Source organism: Schistocerca piceifrons, chromosome X (genome assembly GCF_021461385.2).
Source record: "Schistocerca piceifrons isolate TAMUIC-IGC-003096 chromosome X, iqSchPice1.1, whole genome shotgun sequence".
NCBI classification, from domain to species: domain Eukaryota; kingdom Metazoa; phylum Arthropoda; class Insecta; order Orthoptera; family Acrididae; genus Schistocerca; species Schistocerca piceifrons.
This window is the reverse complement of record NC_060149.1, coordinates 215,334,065-215,357,146: the sequence shown is the minus strand read 5'-3', so window position 1 is coordinate 215,357,146 and position 23,082 is coordinate 215,334,065. Positions and strand designations below refer to the sequence as shown.

General features: G+C 40.6%; 1 protein-coding gene across 4 annotated transcripts in view; it reads left to right on the top strand.

Moving 5' to 3' along the window:
* The window catches only part of LOC124721733 (steroidogenic acute regulatory protein-like), a 160,387-nt gene that overhangs the window by 113,878 nt on the left and 23,427 nt on the right, over window positions 1–23,082 (top strand). For all 4 annotated transcript variants that reach the window (XM_047246833.1, XM_047246832.1, XM_047246834.1 and 1 more), the window contains one exon: window positions 12,997–13,101. In XM_047246833.1, the coding sequence (XP_047102789.1) occupies window positions 12,997–13,101 (105 nt within the window). The remainder of the gene's footprint in view (window positions 1–12,996; window positions 13,102–23,082) is intronic.

Sequence of the window (23,082 nt, the reverse complement as noted above, 5' to 3'; positions counted from 1 at the left end):
TCACCTTCACCACAAGCTAGCCGCTGGAGAGGACGCTCCCCAACACGATGATCGAGATCTCCATCACCGTTTAGAAGCTCCAACCAATCACCTAGCCACCGCAACCTGGAAAACTAAAGGGTGTGACCTTCCTTGGAGGTGAGGCCGCCGAAGAGAAAAATCCTCTGCCGTCGATCACTACAGAAACGATAGGAAACTATGTCGATATCCTCATGGATGGCCAACCAGCCCAAGCTCTTGTGGACTCTGGAGCATCATATTCAGGCATTTCAGAGAAGTACTATTGCCAGTTGCAGAAAACCGTATTCGTTGACAACAAAACATCTCTGCTGAAGGTGGCTAATGGGAAATATGTAAAACCTACAGGAAGATGTACAATTCATGTGGGTATAAGTGGCCATACACAGCCCTTAGAATTCATTGTCTTAAAAGAGCGTAGTCATGACGTCATTCTTGGATGGGATTTTTTGAAAGCTTCTCAGGCAATTGTAGATTGTGGTCACTCGAAGATTGTGGTTGCTTGAAGATTATGCTAGATGAGATGAGATACTGTGGACAGGAAGATGCTCATCTGAGTGTGTGGAAACTATGTGTGCTGGATGAAGTGATCATTCCTGCAGTCAGCGCTAGAAAGGTAACTGTCACGTATCATGACATGCATCAGCCCATGGATCTTGTAGTGCAGTGTAAGAGAAGCATACCACTGAAGAATAACTTCGTCATCCCATCCTCTGTCGTCTAGTTTAAGAACAGATTTGGTGAATTGTGGATAATTAACTTTCACCGAGAACCGCAGATCCTTCCAAGACGAATGTGAGTAGCAAATGCTGAGCCATTAATTGCAGAACAGCTGAGCGTCATAGAAACCTCCCATGCCGAATCTGTGGGCAAAATTAGCGCTACCACTACGAGACAAGATCTTCTAGCTCGACTATCACCAGATCTCAGTAAGGAACAACAGAAGAAGCTACTTGCCATTCTTCAAGAGTTCTCTGAACGCTTCAATCCACAGGTGAAGAGCAAATTAGACAAATCAATGGTGAAGCACTGTATTAGCACGGGAGTCCATCAACCAATAAGCCAGAGAGCATACTGTGTGTCAGCAACGGAATGTCGAATAATTCGCGACGAGGTGGAGTAAATGGTGAAGAATGACATCATTCAGTCTTTGCACAGCCCATGGTCATCACCAGTGGTCCTTGTTGGGAAGAAGGATGGCAGTTGGTGCTTTTGTATTGATTACAGGAAGCTTAATAAGATAACTAAAAAGGACATTTACCCTCTTCCACAAATTGGCGATACACTAGATTGTCTGAAGGGGGCTAAGTTTTTCTCAACCATGGACATATGCTATAGATACTGGCAAATTGAAGTAGATGAGGCTGATCGTGAGTTAACTGCATTCATCACCCCCGAGGGCCTGTATGAGTTTAAGGTAATGCTGTTTGAACGGATGGTGGATAATCTTCTAAGGCACCTGAAGTGGATGATGTGTCTTTGTTATTTAGATGAAATTATAGTGTTCTCAGAGACATTTGATGAACATATAAAAAAACTGAGGGCCATTCTTAAGTGTCTCCAACAAGGCGGACTGAAACTTCATCCAAGAAAGTGACTCTTTGGAGCAAAACAAATCAAAATACTTGGACACCTTGTGTCAAATGAGGGTGTGAGGCCAGACCCAGAAAAAGTGAGATCTACAACGGAGTTTCCTATTCCTAAAAGTATTTGAGATGTGAGAAGCTTCCTCGAATTATGTTCTTCTTACCATCGTTTTATCAAAGACTTTTATATTAAAGCCAGGCCACTCCGAGAGTTGTTAAAAGCTGATGCTAAATTTATCTGGGGTGGTGCTCAACAAGATTCTTTCGATTTGCTACGAAAAGCTCTGATGACTGACCCTGTACTTGGTCTGTATGATGAGAGAGCACCTACAGAACTACACACAGATGCCAGCGGGTATGGGATCGGTGCTGTTCTGGTGCAAATTTCAGATGGGAAAGAGAAGGTTATAGTCTATGCTTCTAGGTCACTTACAAAAGCTGAGAGAAACTACTCAACTACAGAAAGAGAATGTCTTGTTGTGATCTGGGACATGTGCAAATTTTGACCATGGAAGGCCATTCACAGCTGTTACAGACCATCATTCACTTTTTTGGTTAACAGGTCTTACGGATCCAACAGAACGACTCACCAGGGGGCACTACATCTTCAAGAGTATGACATTACCACATTTTACAAAAGTGGAAGAAAACACCAAGATGCCGACTGTCTCTCAAGAAACCCTGTGCAAGACCATCAAGACTTTGATGAAGATAGTGACTGTCTCACTGCACTCCAGGATCTCTCTGCTGAGCAGGAGGAGGATGCCAAGATATCTCAAATTATGCTTGCCTTAAATCAGTCAAAGGATGTGAAAGGAAAATTTAAAGTAGTTAATGGATTACTTTGCCAGAAAAACTTTGATCCGTTTGGAAAGAGGTGGCTACCAGTGATTCCTAAACACATGAACTTTGATTTTCTACAGAAATTCCATGACACACCTGAGGCCGGACATTTAGGATTTATTAAGACATGTGATAGAATCCGCAAGAGATTTTTGTGGCCAGGTTTATTTAGGAGTGTCCATCAAGATGTCGCACTGTCGAGAGTGCCAGAGGAGGAAGGCAGTTCCTCAGAAACCACCTGACTGACTTATACCAATTCCACCAGCTAAAACGTCTTTCCAGCATGTTGGGATGGACCTCCTCGGACGATTTCCAACGTCTACTAGTGGCAATTGGTGGATTATTGTTCGTACTGATTATCTGACACGCTATGCCATTACAGAAGCTGTGAAAACAGCCGAAGCATCCAAGGTAGCCAAATTCATCGTGGAAGATGTTGTATTAAAACATGGTGCCCCAAGGTCATTAATTACAGATTGAGGGAAAGTTTTTCAATCGAATCTTGTGACGGAGATAAACCGTCAGTGCAACATTACTCAACACATGACGACTGCCTTCATCCACAAACTAACGGGCTTACTGAATGTGTTAATAAAACCTTGGCCAACAAGTTATCAGTGTTCGTCAATATTGAGCAGTGCAACAGGGATGACGTGCTACCTTTTTTGATGTTTGCCTACAAAACCGCCAAACAAGACACCACAGGATTTACACCATTTTTCCTGGTGCATGGGTGTGAGGTGACTACGACGATGAACTGTGTGTTTCCATTACAGCCTGATGATGCGGACGACGACTGTGTCAGCCAGGTGTTAACCAGAGCTAAGGAAGCTCGGCAATTAGCTCAACTCTGCATGCTGCAGGCTCGAGAAAACGATCGCCAAAGGTATGACGCAAGCCACTGCCTTGTTGTCTATCAGCCTGGTGACATCGTCTGGATCTTCACTCCTGTTTAGAAGGTTGGTCTCTCTGATAAGCTCCTCAGGCACTACTTTGGACCTTATAAGGTTGTAAGACAGTTGTCTGATGTTACATATGAAGTTGAAGATTTGGACTCCGACACAAGACACCGAAAGATCAGAGATACAGTCCACGTCCTTCAAATGAAGCCCTATAAGGATCCTGCAACCCAGGGTAAACTCGAAGCTCCTGTGATAGGCAACAATCGGAAAGGTGATGAACAGCGTAGCAGCAACAGAAGTTCTAAGATCACCGCCAGGGTGAGAATCGGTCATCGGGAGTCAGAGTATGCAGGACCGCTGATCCGTTCCTGGACTAGGACAACGTAACACTGAGATGCTGTTTTCTTAAGGAGGGAGCAATGTCGCAAAAGAAGCTGAGTAGCACTATGGTGTAGTGGTTATGATACTAAACACTTGCATGGAGGGTCGTGAGTTCAAAACTCACCTGGACTGTACAGTTTTAATTTCCATATTTGGTTCAAGTACATTCTAGAAGTATCCACTAATGTTAAGAATCATTGTACTGGAATGTTCTCTAGCTGTGTATATACTGTATGCGTTCTGGCTGGAGGCAGTTCGCTCCGTGCTCTTGTATGTGCAAGTGCTGAATAAACCTTCTTCTACGTGACAATATAAACATGATGATTAGCCATTTTTGAGGCCACTGATAGTAACTGGCAGATTTATTGATTGTGAGGGGTGTGGCAGAGTGGGTGAGAGAAGTTGCCCAGTTAGTGGGAGGTACTTTACTTTCATTGGCTCATTAGAGACCATGGATTACAACTTGCTGTGAGACAGGAGGTCGGAGATCAGAAAAATATTGGGGTGCAGGTGTGGACAGATATTGTGTTATTGGCTTATGTCTGCTGACAGGCAGAGGATCTTGTCTATGGTTGTGGTTGTGCGGCCTCATGCCAGCTAAGATGTGAGCATTCTTTGTGACGACTGATGTAGCCAGAACTGGTTATGGTTGCAAATCAGCTGATTCTGATTGGTCTTAATGTCTAAAACTTGTAGGCCTAGCTTGTGGGCTGTGTGCAATAAGTTAGTTAATGTTTGTCACCCGTGGCTGTGGAGCATTTCACCAGGGGCTATATCCATTGACAGAGATGGGCTTACATGTCACCAGGAAACCAGTCAGTTCTTTCACAAATGATGCTGACAGCATGGTCTTGGATATCTGTGACCTGACCAAATGCTCTTCCTCTAAATTTGATGCTGAGTGGAAGTAGGTGGTAGTCAAGTGCTCAGTTTCATTACATTGGCAGTTGACTTCAAATGCAGACAAGATGAACTGGATACTCTCCCATAGTGGCTAATACAATGGCCAAGAAAATGTTGCAGCTGTGCAATCCCTTTTACTACAATGTTGTATAGGTAGTTTGCACAGTTAGGAATACTCCAGATGACCTATTCTAGATATGTTTGAAAGATTTCACAAGTGCTTGTGACGCCAAATTGTAACCCATTATAGTGATACAAACCAAAGGATCAGTTGGACGTTGCATACAATGGTGATTGTAGATAAGTATCTTCGTGATGAATTTTTGAAAAACAATGACCCCTGGCTGACTTTGCTTAATAAGTTCTCTAGTCAAGGAATGGGGTGTAAATCTATATCCCCATTTGGTTTTTTTATGATGACTATAGGTTCACTGATGTGATTATCACCATGTCTTACAATCTGTCCTATAATCATAGCAAAATGGACACGCTGTACTCTGCAGAACCATAATATTTTTAGTGCTTTAAGCCATATATAAGCCTTGGAGTTCTTAGGAAGGGGCATAAATACAGCTGAGGCCTCTTGTGAATGAACCATTTGGCATTCAATTAAAGTGGTTTAGAGAAGCAGTGGAAAAACTGTGTCGGAACGGCTGCATTTGGGAATCGAAGTCCACTTCTCCCTAATATGATTCAATTACCTTAACCACATAAACACCTCAATGGGTTCACTGATATCGTATAATAAGTAGTTACTTTCTCCAAAGACCTTATGCATTTATTGTCATTATGAGCTATTGTAAAAAGTCTTATTTAGTATGAGTCTAAACAGTGTGATTACTCATGGGAAAAGTGTTCAGCAACGTATTACATGTAACCATAGTATGGAAGGTAGTGATGTTCTTGTTTTACTTCATGAAATTTGTCAGGGGTGTGTGTGGTGACTACAGTCAATTATGGGGAAGAATATACAATTTAAGATATTCAGCACATGAAGAAAGACACTTCATATGCAGTAGATCTTTGCTTTAAATCCTTTTGAAATCCTTATTACTGGCATTACTTTTGTGTCATTAGGCCAACATTGTGTCTGTACTACCAGTAAATACAAGGAAATCATGAAATCAGACAACAAGCTGACTCAGCTCAGTTAAGTGATTGCATGCAGATCAGTTAAAACAATGACAAAATATCAAATTTGTTTTATTGCTTGAGAATTAAAGTTAGCATATTGAGATTGGTATCAGTTTTTAATGGTCGTGTTAATTTTATTTGAAGCTAAAAATATTGATTTAATGTCAACAACAATGTTTAATGACAAAAGAAAAATGATACCAGTAATGTTAAAATTGCCAGACTTCAATTAATGGCAGTTTCATTAAGTGGGCAGATGTGTGCTTGCATTTGCCAATAGATAAGAAAACACATTTTTTTATTCAAGTTTGTATTATTTATTCATCCATTTTTTCATTTGTACATTTATGTGCACGTCACAAGATCATAGAATACATCATAATATACAGGGTGATTTTTTTCCACTGTGTACAAACACTAGGAATTGATCGATGAGAAGATACGGTACAAAAAAGGTCTAATGAACTTATGTCTGAAAATGCATGGTTTCCATGCTAGAGACCATTTATTCAGTTGTACATTGTTACAGAGACAGCAGCCTAATACATGCTGTACCATGTAGACACAGTTACAATGTGTGTTGAAAATGGTTTCCATGTGCCTCAATGCATGTATGTATGCGCCATAGCATGTTCTGTGTCTCATGTCTTTATCGACCAGTCTGCTTTCGAACAGTGTTAAAGGCAACATAAATACGCTGCTCCAGTGTCTCCACATCTGGAATGGGCTCTGCATACATGATACTTTTGAGATGGCCCCAAAATGATAAATTGCACGGGTTGAGATCTGGTGAACGAGCAGGCCATGCAGCTGGACCTCCTTGTCCGATCCATCAACCAGTGAAGACATGATTGAGATGCATCGAGACATTAACGGTGAAGTGGGAACGGTGAAGTGGGCTGGAGCACCATAATGTAGGAGCCACATAACCCTTTGAATCATCAATGGCACTTCTTCCAGCAGGGAGACAGTCACCCACAAGAAACGCCAATTGTTCCGGCCTTTTATGTGACGTGGAATGAAGACTGGTTTCAAAATACAGTTGCCAGTTATCCCGGCCCACACATTCCGGTTGCTATCCCACAGATGACTGTTATGAAAGTTCCTGAAGCGACCCTGTCTCAGACAAATGGTGAAACACTGTTGCACGTATTGAATGCTGTGGTTGTTGTTGCTGGGGATAGGACTCCTGATACAACTTTTCTGCCTGCTGCCCATTGCCATTTGCCTTTCCATAAGTATACACCATGTTGGCAAGCTCTCAATTCAAATATGGAACCATTGTATACAATGCTGCATCATGTCCACTACTAGGTGAGTCAGAAAAGGAAATGAATCAGATACAACAATGGCAGGAGAGGGAACTAGAGCATGACGTTTGAGGAACAGTAGCACCCTCAAGGAGGAAACCGTGCATGCTGTAACTGTGGCGGCGTGGCATAGGGTTTATTAGTCTGCAGTCTTTGTAACAAACAGCGTGTATACGACCCGGGACAACCGGGAAAAACCCGGGATTTTTTTCATCCGGGAGTTAAACCGGGATAAACCCGGGAATTTTTCGGAATTCCGGGAATTTTTTATTTGTTTTAGCTTTCAGTTAAATTTTTGTAATTTTGACTGCAGAATTGATTCTCTAGCAAAGAATGTTATTTTATTCTGCTACTGGAGAATGATACTGCTGCAATAAAATATAAACGAGAGGGAAAAAAATAAAAGTTTAGTGGCAAAGGAAATGTGCAATTTACAACAACAAAACACCGTGCACGCACAAGCGTCTGCAAATAGCAAAAATATGTCAAAGGCCGTAGGGCGCAGACTGCAATTCTTCGTAACAATAAACTGCTTGCTATGAGCATGACGTCACAACTGTTCACATTAGGTTCGTTTGACCAATTGCCATCGGTCTGTTGCGCATGCGCATTTGACTCGCGTATAAGCAGTACCTTCTCGTGCTACTTGAAGTTTGGCTGTTAACTGTATCGGTAGCAGGCTTTCCGGCATTCTCGCTCGCCGCGCCAACATGTCTGGACGCCATGGAAGACGAGGAGAACAAGCTGCCGCAATCGTCAGCCTCCTGGGCCAAGCGCTTGGACTGGACAGCAAGCAGAAGAGGAAGAAACCTTTACAGTGCTTCCGCTGTCAGAAGTTGGGGCACTTCGCCGCGGATTGCACAGGAGTAGTCGCGTGTTTGAAGTGTGCAAAGCCGCACCTCACTCGCGACTGTAAGAAGCCCAGGGAAGCCGCTGCTACATGTTGTAATTGCTGCGGTTCCCACGCCGCCAACCACCGTGGCTGCAGTTATCTTAAGAGCCGTGTCCGCGGGAGGGAGCGGAACACACACCGACGGCGAACCACTGCGCAAGAAGAGGCGACAAGGAATCAAGAAGCGGCAAATTCTCTGCCCGCGCATCACGCCACTGGCACTTTTGCCGGTGCTGGCGCAGGTGGAGGGCTGTGCTGCTGCACTCCCAACAGCATTCACAAGATCGACGATGCCGTCGCCAACGCAGTTGCTGCTCTCAAATCTGCCATGGCAGGTGAGAGGGCTGCACTTCGGGCCGAGGTGGACGAGGTACGCCTTCAGCTCGCGCAGCTTCGCGAGTTGCTGGCCTGTAAGTCTCGCAAGGGGCGAGAAGTTACGACTGCCACCATCGCCACGCAGACGGACGCTCCCCCGTCTCCCGCGGTAACGCAGGACGCTTTGGGGGTGCCCATGGAGGTGGCAACCGAGATGTCTGCCCCCTCCTCGAAGGGGGAGGCCCAGCGGAAGCAAGATTCCGAATCAGTTCCACCAGTAATACGAGATGACGTGACCAAAGGCATCGAAATGCCCGCCTGCCCTTCCGCGGACAAGGTGGGATTGCCGCTGCTGGGAGAAGAAGTCACAACAGCTGCGCCCATCCAAGACCTGGACACAGAAGAGGTAGTCCACACGCCGCCTGCAGAGACAGAGATCACTGCGCCTGAACTGCTGAAGATGGTCGCAAAATCATTGCGTAGCAAGACGTTCGCGCATCACAATACCCCATACCCTTTTACCGCCTCCAATGTTCCTAAACCACCTCTACCCCATAAGCCTTATGATTTCGGATGGACAATTGCAAATCTGACCGCCGTCATTCCTAAGAGGGACTTGGACCTTATAAACCGCTTCCGGGAATAATCCGGGATTTTTTTTTTTTTTTTTTTCATTGTCCCCGTATACACCCTGAACAAAGTATGATTGAATAAATGGTCTCCAGCATGGAAACCATGCATTTCTGGACATAAGTTCATTAGATCTTTTTTTCCGTATCCTCTTGTCGATCAATCCCTAGAGTTTGTACACAGTGGAAGAAATCGCCCTGTATAAATAGTCGAGATAGAAAGACAAATAATCAGAATGTGTGAAATAAAGGCTATCAGATACCAGAGAATTGCCTGTTATGAAACAGTCTACAAGGAAATGGAACTAGTTGTGAGTGTGATCAGGAAGAAACATATTTATTTCTGTAGACATCTGATCAGGAAATCAGAATCATCAGGAGAGTATTTGAGAACAATATGCGCAACATGAAATGGATTACTGAGATCAGGAAAGATATGAGGAAACTCCACATTACAATTGAAGATTTAGAAAACAAAACAGACGAAACCAAGAAACTTGGAAGCAAGTGAGTGAAATGGCAACCCAAGATTAAGAAACAGATGATTTCAGATGAAGAAAGAAAGTTGAGATCTTAGGGAATGAAAAAGTACTGTGTCAACTGACAAGTGGAAAATTATTTTTATAAAATTGACTAAAATTCATTGACTGAAATTCATAAAATGTAAATAAATAAATATAAAAAAAATTGAAAGGCAATATAACATAATAATGAAACTTGCAGCTTTGGAATGCCAGAATGAAAAATGAGATGATGATGATGATGATGAAGTTTAATAATGGTAATAATAATAATAATAATAATAATAATAATAATAATAATAATAATAATACCCAATACAACAAATATACAAAAGAAAACAGGAGAAAAAATTGAAAAATTCATCCAACTGGCTGAGGAAGTCAAGGACATGTGGCATCAGGATAAAGTTGACATTATACCAATTATACTGTCAACTACAGGAGTCATACCACACAATATCCACCAGTACATCAATGCAATACAGCTACATCCAAACTCATATATACAAGTACAGAAAACCGTAATTATTGATACATGTTCAATTACCCGAAAGTTCCTAAATGCAATATAACATATACCGTACAGTTACAAGGAAGTCACGCTTGATCAAGGTCTGTGTCACTTTCCATTTTTGACCAGACATAACGTCTGAGGAAAGAAAGAAAGAAAGAATAATAATAATAATGAGCTATGTGGAATCTTCCAAAAAGTCTGGGAACAGAAGCTATACCGGAAGATTTCAGATCAAGCATTAATTCACCCAACCCACAAAAAGAAGGTAAAACTTACCCCAACAACTATGGAGGAATTTCTCTCCTCCCAGTCATGTACACTATTCTTTTAAAAGAATTACAAAACAGGCTGGAAAACTAACAGAATCAGCAATTAGGAGTGTACCAAGGAGGGTTTGGAAAAGAATAATAATGTATGGAACAAATTTTCACTCTGAAATTTATAAGATATGGAAGAAAGAGGGATAAAAATATCTACATAAAATCTGTAGACTTTAAAAAAAGCATATGATTTGATTAACAAGGAAACATTATCCAAAACACTAAAAGAGTTCGGAGCTGACAACGAATGAGTGACAATCATAAAAGACTCATTAACAAATGCAAAATGCAAAATTGAAGTTCTAGGTTGGACCTTCTAGGCTTTTGAGTTTAAAACTGGTGTATGACAAGGAGATGGATTGTCACCACTGCTATTTAATTGTGCACTAGAAAATGTAACCAGAGAGTGGAGAAAAAGAACAGTAGAAGAAGGAATTTAAAAAAATTATGATTGGGAGAAGAGGGGATGGGGATAATCTGAGAATTGATTGGCTTTTGCAAATGATCTTGCAGTCTTAGCTGAATCTATAGAATATGCAACAATGCAGATAAATGTCCTACAAGAGACAGTTTCAACAACAGGTCTGTGTGTATCTGCTGAAGTAACAAGTTGTAGGCACATGTGAAGTTGTCAACAAAATACATGGAAACTGATTATGGAAGTATAAAAGTGGCTACAAAATTTAAATACGTAGGTGAAATAATACAACCAAATGCTATGGGCAAAGAAGGTAACTTCGCAAGGACAAGGAAAATGGAAGTGGCTTTTAACATAACAAAAAACCTGTATTACAAGGAAGAGAAGAGTTATATTCTACCAACACCAAGAAAGGCAAGATGAAAAAAAGGATTTTTAACTTTTCTGATAGAAACCCAGAAACGTCAATGATATGGATCAAAAGAGTTAAAATAAACCCGAGGGAAATGGAAATAATGGAAGAAGAAACAGGACAAAAAAGATAAAAGTTCAGAGTAAAATTAAGAAGTTTCAAAGGCTCCAAGATGCAACATGGACAAAAGAAAGAAGAGAACAACACGGGGAAAGAATGGAAAACTACTCTAAAGAATGAAGACATAACAAATTATTTAAGAACAAAGGAGATAACTCCCAGAAAGGCAGAAGTGTTGCATCATTGACAGATACACACAAAAGGTACAGAGTTTTACTTTGCTAGGTTTCGGAATGGGATTCCTTTCTCAAGCTGTATGAGAAACATGCACACAAACACACACACAATCACTGACTCACAGGCACATGCTTGTCTCCCTACATTGTTCTCATTCGACTGCCAGTTCATTCCTGGCCCACGGCGAGTGTACTGCGGTGAGGTGGGGGTGCAAGGTGGGGTGGTCTGACGGATCGAGAGAGGGGGTTGGGGGGGGGGGGGGAGGGAAGTGTCTAGTGGCTTGTGGGAGAGTGGGGAGGCATCTGTGGACTAGCTAAGGGTGCTGGTAAGGGGGCAGGTGGCAGGTGGCAAATGGCTAAGCACTCAATTTCACAAACTGGGACGTAAGATGGCAGCACTAGCTGACATGTTTTGGGAGGGGGGGGGGGCAATGGGAAAGGGATGGTGGACACACACACACACACACACACACACTCACACACACACTCTCTCTCTCTCTCTCTCTCTCTCTCTCTCTCTCTCTCTCTCTCTCTCTCTCTCTCTCTCTCTGACTGTTTGGTGGGGGTTGGGGGACAGTGGGCTACCTTAGGTAACTTGCTGTCCCCCCACTAAATACTGTGTGTGTGTGTGTGTGTGTGTGTGGGCGCGCGCGCGGGTGCCTTTCACCAGCCATTTCCCATTACCCCCGCCCAGTATGTGTCAGCTAGTTGTGTGCTGCCATCTCACGTGTTAGTCTGTGAAATCAAGTGCTTACCCGTCTGCCACCTGCCCCCTCCACCTGCACCCCTAGGTAGCCCACAGAATGCTCCACACGAGCCACTAGACACTTTCCCCCAACCCCCTCCCTGCCTCCTGCCTTTCTCCATTCTTCAACTCTCAGGAGAGTGCTGGTAGTCGAATGAGCACAATGTAGGGGGGACAGGCGCACGCTTTTTTGTGTGTGTGTGTGTGTGTGTGTGTGTGTGTGTGTGTGTGTGTGTTGACGACACGGCACTTCTGCCTTTCAATGAGTCATCTCCTTTATTCCTAAATAATTCATTAATCTCAACTGGAACTTGCTGTACATTATGAAAGAATAGATATAGTCTTAAGAGGTCAATTCATATGTTGTCATAATAAAGGGTAAGAAAAGGGAACTGATTAATTCAAAATTAGAACCGTATACTGACCTTTATTAGGTGCAGATGAATAAAAAGATTTAGAAGAAAAGAAGAAGAGGTTAAAGGAAAGTGAACCGTATTATGAAAGGGATAGATTGCTATTCACTGTAAATATAACACGTGGAATTGCGGGCAGGCATGACGAAAAGACTGTTACATAAGCATTTGGCCAAAGCCTCCCTCAGAAAACACATATTTCTTTAAAATTTCAGTATAAGAATCAGTGTTGGAAAGCTTTTGTAGGGTCTTGAGATTATTGGTTAACTTGTTATTTATTGTTGTTGTTAGCCTATCATAGAAATATGACCATCTACAATGCATCCTTGGCAGGCCAGTTCAGATCATAACCTCAAATACATGGAGACCTAAAAGCCATTCTCTCAGCAGAAAATAGGTGTTTATGGGTTCATTTGCTGTGAATACTTGTATTATTTTTTACAGGGTGTTGTTGACTTGCCACCAAAAGCTCTTCTTTACCTCCTTTTTGAGTCAGTAGAGCAGTTTCCTTCTTGGAATCCAACAGTTCTACAGTCTCACAGAGTGCAGGTAAGTTACATTATTTTTTGTGTACTGTGGAACATATGATTATTTTTTGTGTTATTTTCTGATTTATTGGTAAGTTTGTTGTAGATTTGTTTCCAATCAGAGTAAGATAAGATAAGATAAGATAAGAGTTATCCTAAAATATACTGTAATAAACAGAATTGCATAAAATGATTTATTTAGAAAGAAAATCGAGACAACAGGTGTAAATTAGTTCACCATGATCTCAGGGTAGTATCTTTCACTACTAATCAAAACCTTATGATTTTTGGGTTTTATCGTAGCATATGCTTATATTTGGAATAAAAAAATAATCAGCAATGGTAGTTGAAGACTTTCAGTGTAAGGAGTCACCCTCATTCTGCCAACTGCTTTGTCAAAAAGGGTACATAAGCAGATGGAGGTTCAGGGCATCCTCTTGTGATTGTGGTGGGGAAATGCCCCTAAAGGCAGAACAGTCAGCAATAATCAATTGCATGAGGATTCAGAAGGCAATGGAAACCACTGTGTTAAAGACACATAATATGTATCCATTCCTTCCCTTGAAAAGTTACTATTATTGTAAGACTATCAACCATTCAAATGCCTGAAAGTGCTGAGAGTGGCATCCCATTCCTGTGAAATGTTAATTTTCTACGGTTGCTAAGATTAAATTTGTGCTGAAGATCTGTATATCTCGGTGCCCAATTTTTTCCTAAGCTGTTAAACAAAAGTGATCTATTTTCAAGATTTCATTATCATATGATAGTTTCTGCACTAGCCATTACTATGTAGGTGAAACTGAATCATACCTTGAGTTGTGGAGTTCTTTTTTTCTGTTACTCATATTTGCTAAATGATGACAGAGGATATGGGAATGAAGTTCCTCAACACCTCATTCCTGCATAAAATATTCTTGGTACATTTGCTGTGTAAAGTTAGAATGAAAATATGTATAGAAAATTAAAATGTGGTCTTATTTTTTATATAGAACAAGGGAAATAAAATCTAAGGAGTTGTTGAATTCTTGAACTATCTGATGATTTGTAAGGAATTGTAGAGCATGCCATTTTTAAGAAGCCTCATATAAACACAACACAAAGTTCACTTTACACGTACAGCACAAAGAGCTCTGTAACAATAACTGAAAACATTGTTCATCAAAGATATAATTTTATTCATTTTCTAAGAAAGTAAGTAAGCAAAACATACAGTAATGTAAAAACAGGTAGACTAAAATAATGTTATGTAGTGGTGGTGGTGGTGCTGGTGGGGGTGGTAGTAGTAGTAGTAGTAGTAGTAGTAGTAGTAGTAAAACTTTAATAATAAAACTATTATATTAATGGAGTCAGATAATCTAATATTTATGAAATAATTAATTAATAACATTATTCACATGGCAAACATTTGGAGATCCCCCCCCCAATTAAGTTGATAGTAGCAAATCACATATAGTGTAAAAATTGCATTTTTTAAAATTTACATTAATTTTTGTTACTAATGCCTTCAAGTGATTGCATTTTGCCTCTAAGGATGCACTGAAATCACACAGCATAATTTATCACTCTTGGCAGTTCACATTGGTGAGGCTATTGACAGCATGTGTAATGTTTACTTGGAGTGAAATGGAACCACCTGGTACATCTTTGATTCCCCACAGGCAGAAGATGTCTGTTGACAGATCATATGCATCCCTTAGTCTGTATTGACAAGACAATGCACCATCCCACAATTCCTGAGCTGTTATCCAATGATTTTTGTTGCTTTGTGGGTTTCTGTTGAGTGGTCATGGATCCCTGTGTGTGCTTCTGGCATATTTATAACTCCAAGCCATGAAAAGTCACTATACTTATGAGGATGAAAAGTAAGTAGTACATTGCTAAGCTCTTTGTTGTTCAGTTTCTCATCATTCTAAACTGTTGTGAAGTCTTTTATCTTGTTGTCAAAATTGTATGATCAGAAAGTTTTTAGCATATTCATGTTGGATGAGTGAAGATGGAATAGCAATTTTTTACATATATTTTTTATGGTTGAACGAAAATCCTCATGGTATAAATCAGGCTGGATGTGAACCACCAGCAATACATTAATGTGTGTACTGCAATAGTAGGTAATTGCATGTTAGCTTCATGTCTTCTCCCAGCACACTATACAGCTACTGTTTGGCACGTCACTGGTTGAGTGTCTGAGAGTAAGAGAAGCAAGTGGGCTATCAGTGACAGTTGCATTATTAAAGATGTAGAGTGGGTGGTATGTTCAATAGCAAGTGGACATGTAAGGGAGGACTAGTACTAAGGCTAGTACATTCCCCTGACCTCACTCCTTTGTGATGTTATCTGTGGTGCCACCGAAGTCAGTTGCTTTGTACAGCAGATACTTCATCAAAGTGTCATTTAAGCCTATAAAACTGTGAGACACCAGACGTGTGTATTTGAGAGTGTACAATAGTGTATGGTCCTATGAGTGTATGTGAGTGTGGAGGCAAGCTTCGAACATTTTGGGATTTGCTATCAGTTTCTGAATTGAGAATTTTGAGTGAAATAGGTCTTTCTCAAAAAAATTAAGTACTTTTATATATGTGTGTAGATTGCATTTTTCTTCTTTTAAAATGAGGAAATCTAATCATGTTAATGAATGTTTTGCATTATTTCAATGTCTTCTATTTTCTAACATCCACTGTGTTGTATTCACCACATGCCCAACATCTCAGTTAGTAGGAAGCGAGCTTTCAGTGACAGATATTTATGTGAAAGCAGGCTCTTCAGGCATATACTATTGGTGAAAAGCGTTCAGGTTATCAGCGGGTTGGCAGTGTTAAAATACTGTGACATTTCAATGAGTGTCACACTCGTCATCTTCTGGCAAAGTGTTGAGGTGTGCGAATACTGTAATATTGTTACTAGTGGAGTGCCCCCTTCAACCTGGCTATAGATGGTGTGTACTGTCTGGCCATTTGGCATGGAGGGGGGTGAGGTTGCAGTGGTGTGAGTAGCAGGCGTGCTGTTTACATCTCTGTGTCGCCATTCCAGCCGTGTCTTGTGAATTGGACTGTGCTAGTTATGCTCACCATCATGTTGCCGTTAATGATGGATTCCATTCCACATTTATTTGGTATGTTTCGTATCTGTTGAAAAGATTCTTGTGAACCCAATTTTCTTTTGATTCCGTTGTGATGCTGGCCCAATAGCCATTTGCTTGGCAAAGCAGCTTGGTGTTCTGGAAGTCAATGGTGTGGTCTTCCTTGAGGCTATGCTCTGCTATCACTGTTTTTGCAGTCTGTCGCAGTCACTGCTTGTAACAATTCAAATACAGGACTGTATTTTCCTGATGTACTGTTGGCCACATTCAACAGGCAATGCTGTATATTCCCAGTAAGTTCAGTTTTAGTGGGTCTTTCACAGAGCCAAGCCACTCTTTCACCTTTAAGGTGATTGGAAAATGGTTTTTATGTTGGATTTTTTGAGTAGCCTTGCAATTTTGGCTGATAGCTGTCCCACATACAAAAGGAGAATGAGTCTCTTTGTCTTCTTCATCTTTCCAGTGTTGAACATGTTATCTCTACTTGAATGTACTACTAATCTGACTACAGTGTACCCATTTTTTTGGAATACTTCCTTCAGGTGTTGTTCGCCCGGCAGACTTTCTTTATCGAATATGACGTTTGCCATATTTATCAGAGTGGTCGGCACTATCTGCCATTGTGCTGGACAGCGGCAGCTTGTGGCATGCAGGTACAGGTCTATGTGTGTCTTGTTCCTATATACTGAATGGTGTAGCATACTATGTTCCTTATTAGTATGTCCTGGAAAGGAAGACAACCGTCTTCCTGTATTTCCATAGTGAAACCAATATTATGATAGTCGCTGTTAAGGTCATCCAGAAACTGATTCAGTTACTGGGTATTAGCGTGGGCACCTCCCACACTGTAATGCATCAACACTCGAACTTTCAAAAAATCTGTGTGCAGTGGGTTCCCCCCCAACTGACTGCCGAACTGTGCAATACTCGAATGGCACTGTCTTTGAGTCATCTGCAACATTATCATGAGGAGGAATACAGTGTTCTGTCACGTATTGTCACAGGTCACGAAACATGGTGTCACCATTTAGAACTGGAAAGCAAGTGTCAGAGCAAGCAGTGGAAACATGCTACTTCAACACCTCCAAAGAAATCGAAGGCTGTACACACCGGTTCTGGTAAGGTCGTGATGTCCTTCTTTTTTGACCACAAGGGCCAACTGCTTGTTTAGTTCCTGGAACAGGGAACCACCAACAGTGCCCAGTATTTATCAAGCCACTTTACCAAACTTTAAGACGAGCAATCAAGTGGAAATGCCGAGGCATGTTGTCCAATGGCGTTATCCTCCTGCGTGATAATACACACCCACACACAGCCAATGCGGTGAAGATGACATTACTGCAGTTTCGGTGGGAAATGCTGGAACATCCACCGTACAGCCCCGACCTTTCACCATGTGACTTTCATGTGTTTGGACCTCTAAAACAAGCTATTTGCGGACATTGATTCGCAACGGACGATGAAGTGTGTAACTGGGTCCAGGCCTGGATCCGACTGCAGCCTACTAGCTTCTTCATGGATGGAATTGATCAGCTAGTGTCACAGTGGGACAAATGTGCCTACAGTTTTGGCGACTATTTTTGAGTATGTGTACTGTGTATAACTACATTTTTGAGTTAATAAAATTGTTACCGTTTATTTACATTAGTGACAGTGTTTCATTTGAATGCCCCTTATATTTTCAAATATGAAGAATATTTCCTTTTTTCCCCACTTCTAGAGCAGCAAAAGCGTATTCTATTTGTGGGTGATACATTAGGGTCCACAAATGAAACACAGAAGATGTTCTCTGCTGTATCACATGGCTATGTTCTTCAGGATCTGCCAAAATGTCTCTGCTATATAAAACTGAAAATAATGTACTAGATAGTAGCCACAGGTCTAGTCGATGTCAAGACTGTAGTGTATTACTGTGGTGGATAAGTTTGCAGGAGGGAAGGGGTTTTACCTGCGTGAATTGGTGTCAAATGGCAGTGAAGTATGCAACAGCAGTGATTATATTGTGCTTGTGAGGGAGGAGGCGGGTGCTCAGGAAGTTGTTCATTGACTCCAGGCACTGGGATGTTGGACCAGCCCATTTCTGCACCTCAACTAGGGCATGTATGAAAAAGTGACAGAAGAGTTTAGGGACCCTGTTTTTAAATCTTCAAATATTTTCATTGTGATTGTACTGAAATTGCCACCAAGTGCAAGGAAGCATATTAATTATAATGATCTGTGCCTGACTGCCAAATGAAGCTGCTGTTAAAAGTACAGTGTATCTGATCAAATTTGACAGTGTAGTGCCAGAAAGCCCTGAGCCTATAGTTCAATCACAGACAATAATTTCTAGAAATGCACAAACATTGTGGAATTAATAAGAAATATGTACTCCATTTCCACATGAAAGCAAGTTATCATAAGTAGCTGAAAATTACTGATAGGAATAAGTGTTGAAAGTATACCTAGAATCCACAAGTGGATGGGGGTTGTGTGGTTGCCCCTACTCCCCTCTTGCAAATGGATATACTGTAAAGTCAGAGCTGCATAGAATTCTTAATTTTGTATGTATGTTGACACGTGTGAATGCTGAAGGGGTTTTCTATCTGGTAGAGCTGACAGAAGAGTGGGGGCTATGTTTCATAATTACTAAACAATGTAAAAGAGTAAGAGAGAAACTGCAGAGAACACTTGCAAAAAAAATGGCTCTGAGTACTACGGGACTTAACATTGGAGGTCATCAGTCCCCTAGAACTTAGAACTACTTAAACCTAACTAATCTAAGGACATCACACACATCCATTCCCGAGGCAGGATTCGAACCTGCGACCATAGCAGTCGCGCAGTTCCAGACTGAAGCGTCTAGAACCACTCGGCCACTGCGGCTGGCAACACTTGCATTTATACTGCATGATGCCATAAGGTCAACACTTCAGCCGTGGCACCTTGGTATATAACAACCAGGAAACTTGTAATAAAAGTTGTAACATCGCCTATGAAACTGGAATGCAGTGATGCAGTATACATAATCTCAAATTGCTACTTGTTTAACCATCTTGTGTGATTCAGATATTGTCCAGTTTACTTTGAGGAGAAGATGCAGTAGAAACTGTAAATTACATTATCAATACCACGCATCAAAGCAAATAAAGGATTTAAGACTTCTCAGGCACCAGTCATTTTGCCACCATGTAAATCTTTTGCAAGCAAATATATACCTAGAATGATTTGCTCAATGCAGAATGGTTAATTTGTAGCTAAACATTAAAGTTCAATTGCAGGGGAGTACCTGCAGAAAGTTCTTTGTCTTCCTTGAGCAAATATTATCCGAGGAAAGTATAAATTTTTCACAGTTATATCCCACTAAGAAGCAAGAATGGTAAACAGCTGTGTTTTCAACTACTGGTACATTAGCCTCTATATTGGAGGCAAATAAGTAGAAAAATTTAAAAATGACCAAGAGGACAAGCTTTATAATGTCAGATTGAACATTTTAGGTTCTATGAGAGGGGTGGTGAAAATCTCATTTTCTTGATTTTGGGGAGAAGAATTTTCCTCCTTCAGCAGATACCTGCTTATTGTATTTCAACATAAATTATATGGGCATTTCTGCAAGGATGTGAAAAACTGCATTTTTCTCTTTGTATTCAAAATATTTTTGTAGTTTGAGTAAAACTAACTGGTAAAGAGTTGTTTCAGTCAGACTAAGAAATGATCTGCTGATTTTCAGCAGAAGTAGTCTCATCTTAGCACTCCTGTCAGTACCACAGATAATTTTGTAACAGCTCAACATATATCAAAGAATCCATGCATAGACTCAAAGGAAAGGTAGATGAAAAAGAAATCCCAATGTGGCATTGTATTAGTGATGAAATCTCTTATAGGAAATGGCAAACAATGTAATTATGAACACATCAACTACACAAAACAAGAAAAACAGAAATTGTGTTGAGAGAGTGAATGGAAACAAAATTTTAGGGAAATGTAAAGATGTTTTGGCAGTAATAAAGAACAAAATCTTTTATTCAGTACTTCAGGTGTATATATTGTACACTGTACCTTTAAAGTTTAGCACAGAAAAACTGTAATGGATATTTGTTTTCTTTATCCATTCTACATCTAGATTGTGGAAGGTTAATGATTCATAAAATTGAGTTGAAACATGCACATTGTGTTGTGTCGTACAGTATTTATTGAAAGTAAAATCAACCTTGCAGGATGGTAGCAAAGTGGAAATAGCAGCTCCCAGCTTTTCAGTTTAATTTGGGCAATCTGTCTAGATCAAGGAGACTTTTCACATATGATACATTTGCCCTGTAAAAAGTAATGAAAACTTTTCCATGATGATCATGCCATCAAGAACAGAGAGGAGTTAATTACACACCTCAAACATGTAACTGTAACCAATGATAAGAATCTAGCAAGTATCGACATAGTAAGCTTGTACACGAATATCCCCATTAAAGAGGTGATCCTATTATTGAATCCAATTTATGGATGTTCTCTCATCTAGATTCACAAAAAAATTGATGAATTCCTTCATTTGCTCAGAATTGTCCTTTACCATAATTACTTTGTCTTTAAAGACACCATATGTGGACAAACTGACGGGTTGGCCATGGGGCCCCCATGGCCATTATAATCACTAATATTTACATCAATCACATTGAACATCAGTTTTTTTCAACCCACACACAACACCTTCAAAGAGTAGTATGCTATAAAAGATGCATTGATGACATCATACTTTTATATAACAGGACTGATGCCCAGCTCCAAAGTTTTTCAACACAACTTTAACAAAATGCACCCTAAGATTCAGTGTACGATAGAATATCACTTTGGCTTTACACTCCCATTTTTAGATTTGGAAATTTCGTTACAGTACAGTAATATTCACTTTAACATATTTAGAAAACCGACCACGTCTAGTTTTATTATTCATTGCTCTTCAGTTCAACCAAAGTAGCAAAAAATGGCAGCTCTTTGTGCTATGCTTTACTGTGTAGCCAGAGTTGCTCTCTCAAAAGAAAATTACCAGTGCGAGTTGGTTACCTTTAAATTCATAGCACATGCTAATGGCTACTAGCCAGATGTTGTTGATGCTCATCATCATCATCAAATGCAATAGAAAGGTGCTTCCAATGATCTGTATGGGATTATTCAGTCACCTACAAATAATGATAACTCTAAAAAAATTTTTGCAGGTTTTCATATGTAGGTGTTATATGTGACAGTATTGGGAAATGGCTTAGAAAAGAGGGGGTTATACCCACCTTCTACACTCTGCATAAGATCGAGTGCCTATTGAAGCACCATGAAACCAGAGAAGACAATCGCTACGCACAATTGGGCGTCTATCGCATCCGGTGTACTGAGTGCCATTCTGCATACATAGGCCAAACTGGCCGCGCCTTTAACATATGGTTCAGAAAGCATCAGGATCTTAGCAATTCCAAGCCTGATCTCACTAACCACCTGAAGGATCATAACCATTTCATTTCAAATATAAACACAAATTGCAGCCTTCTGCATATTCATCGTAAGGGCCCAGTTTTAAACCTTTTAGAAGATATAGTCACCCACAGCATTTGCCGTGATCTGTATGGCACTTTGAATGAGCCAACTGTGCTTAAGCATGCAGTCCTGCTGAATAACTTTTCTTTTTTGACGCAGCATCCAGCCTCATCTCCTCCTCTTTCTGGTCTATGATTACTGTATGCCATACATGTATACCTCTTAAATGGGTCAGTGTTTTTTGCCATTTTTTGTGGCCTTCAATAGGCACAACAAATGTATGGCATATGCCTTTTTCCTATAGTGTGGTCCACAAGGTTGACCCAGTTCATTATACATAGCTGTAAAATTGTCCTCTCTCAATAGAAGTTTGCATGTTTTTCATTATATCCTATGACTATGGCGCATCATAGTATTGTAGCATTATCTGTGCCCGTACTAATTAAAAATTTACCTCTCTTTCATGATATAAAATCCGTCTCAGGTCTTATCTCGTGTAAGCCTCAGTTAGTTGTCGACTGCCAGTTAGCATGTTTAAAATGATCCCATTTATAATGTGTCCTTTTAGTGCTATTGCTGCCAGCTATTAATTGACGTATTACTATCTGACAGTATAGACTGTAAGGTTCTGCCACTTTCCCTGTTGATCAGTAACAAGTGCTTGTAAATAGGAGTGGCACATGTTTATGTTATTTTAAGTGATGACTGTGGTGTGTTGTTCCACGTTGCCACTTATATGTAACCACTAAATTTAAAACTTGTTTGCCAGTCATGTAAAAGGAAAGTTTCACTGCACTTTACGGTTTATATAATAATTTTATATTGCAGCTTCTACTCAGTTTTATCACAGTTCTGTACCGACCTGTTCAGTACGCTCCTTTACTATGCGTAATACACTTTTAACTTATTTCATGTATTTCTTATGTAACTTTTGTTTTTTCCTAATTTGAAATGTAAACCATTAATCCAAATTGTGAACGGCTGGGATAGTGCCCCGCGTTCTTCTCTCCATCAATAGATGGCATCACTTTTGCCACTCTGGTTTACCAATTTGCCTCCTCGTTCACATCTGCTACTCCCTGTTCTGTGCTCATAGGTAGCACACCGTGCCTAGTACACATTCACTCATGCTCAGGGGCCACAACACAGCGTAAGTGTCCTGGTACTATTTGTATATTTCCCTTCCCAGACAGTCACCTGAAGTACTGTCTGGTGTCACTTTCGCATTGACGTAGGTTCCACAGCTCCTAGCCCGACCAGCAGTTTCAAAATGTCTTTAAAAGTTTTTTAAAACTTTTTAGAAAATATACTGTTTTGTATGTGTGTTGTGGTGTGTGAAAATTATCTGCCTTCTCTTGTTATTTCCAGTACGACACCTGAAGATGTGCTTATAACAGCCTGAAACCGGTTGTGGTGTGTGAAAATTATCTG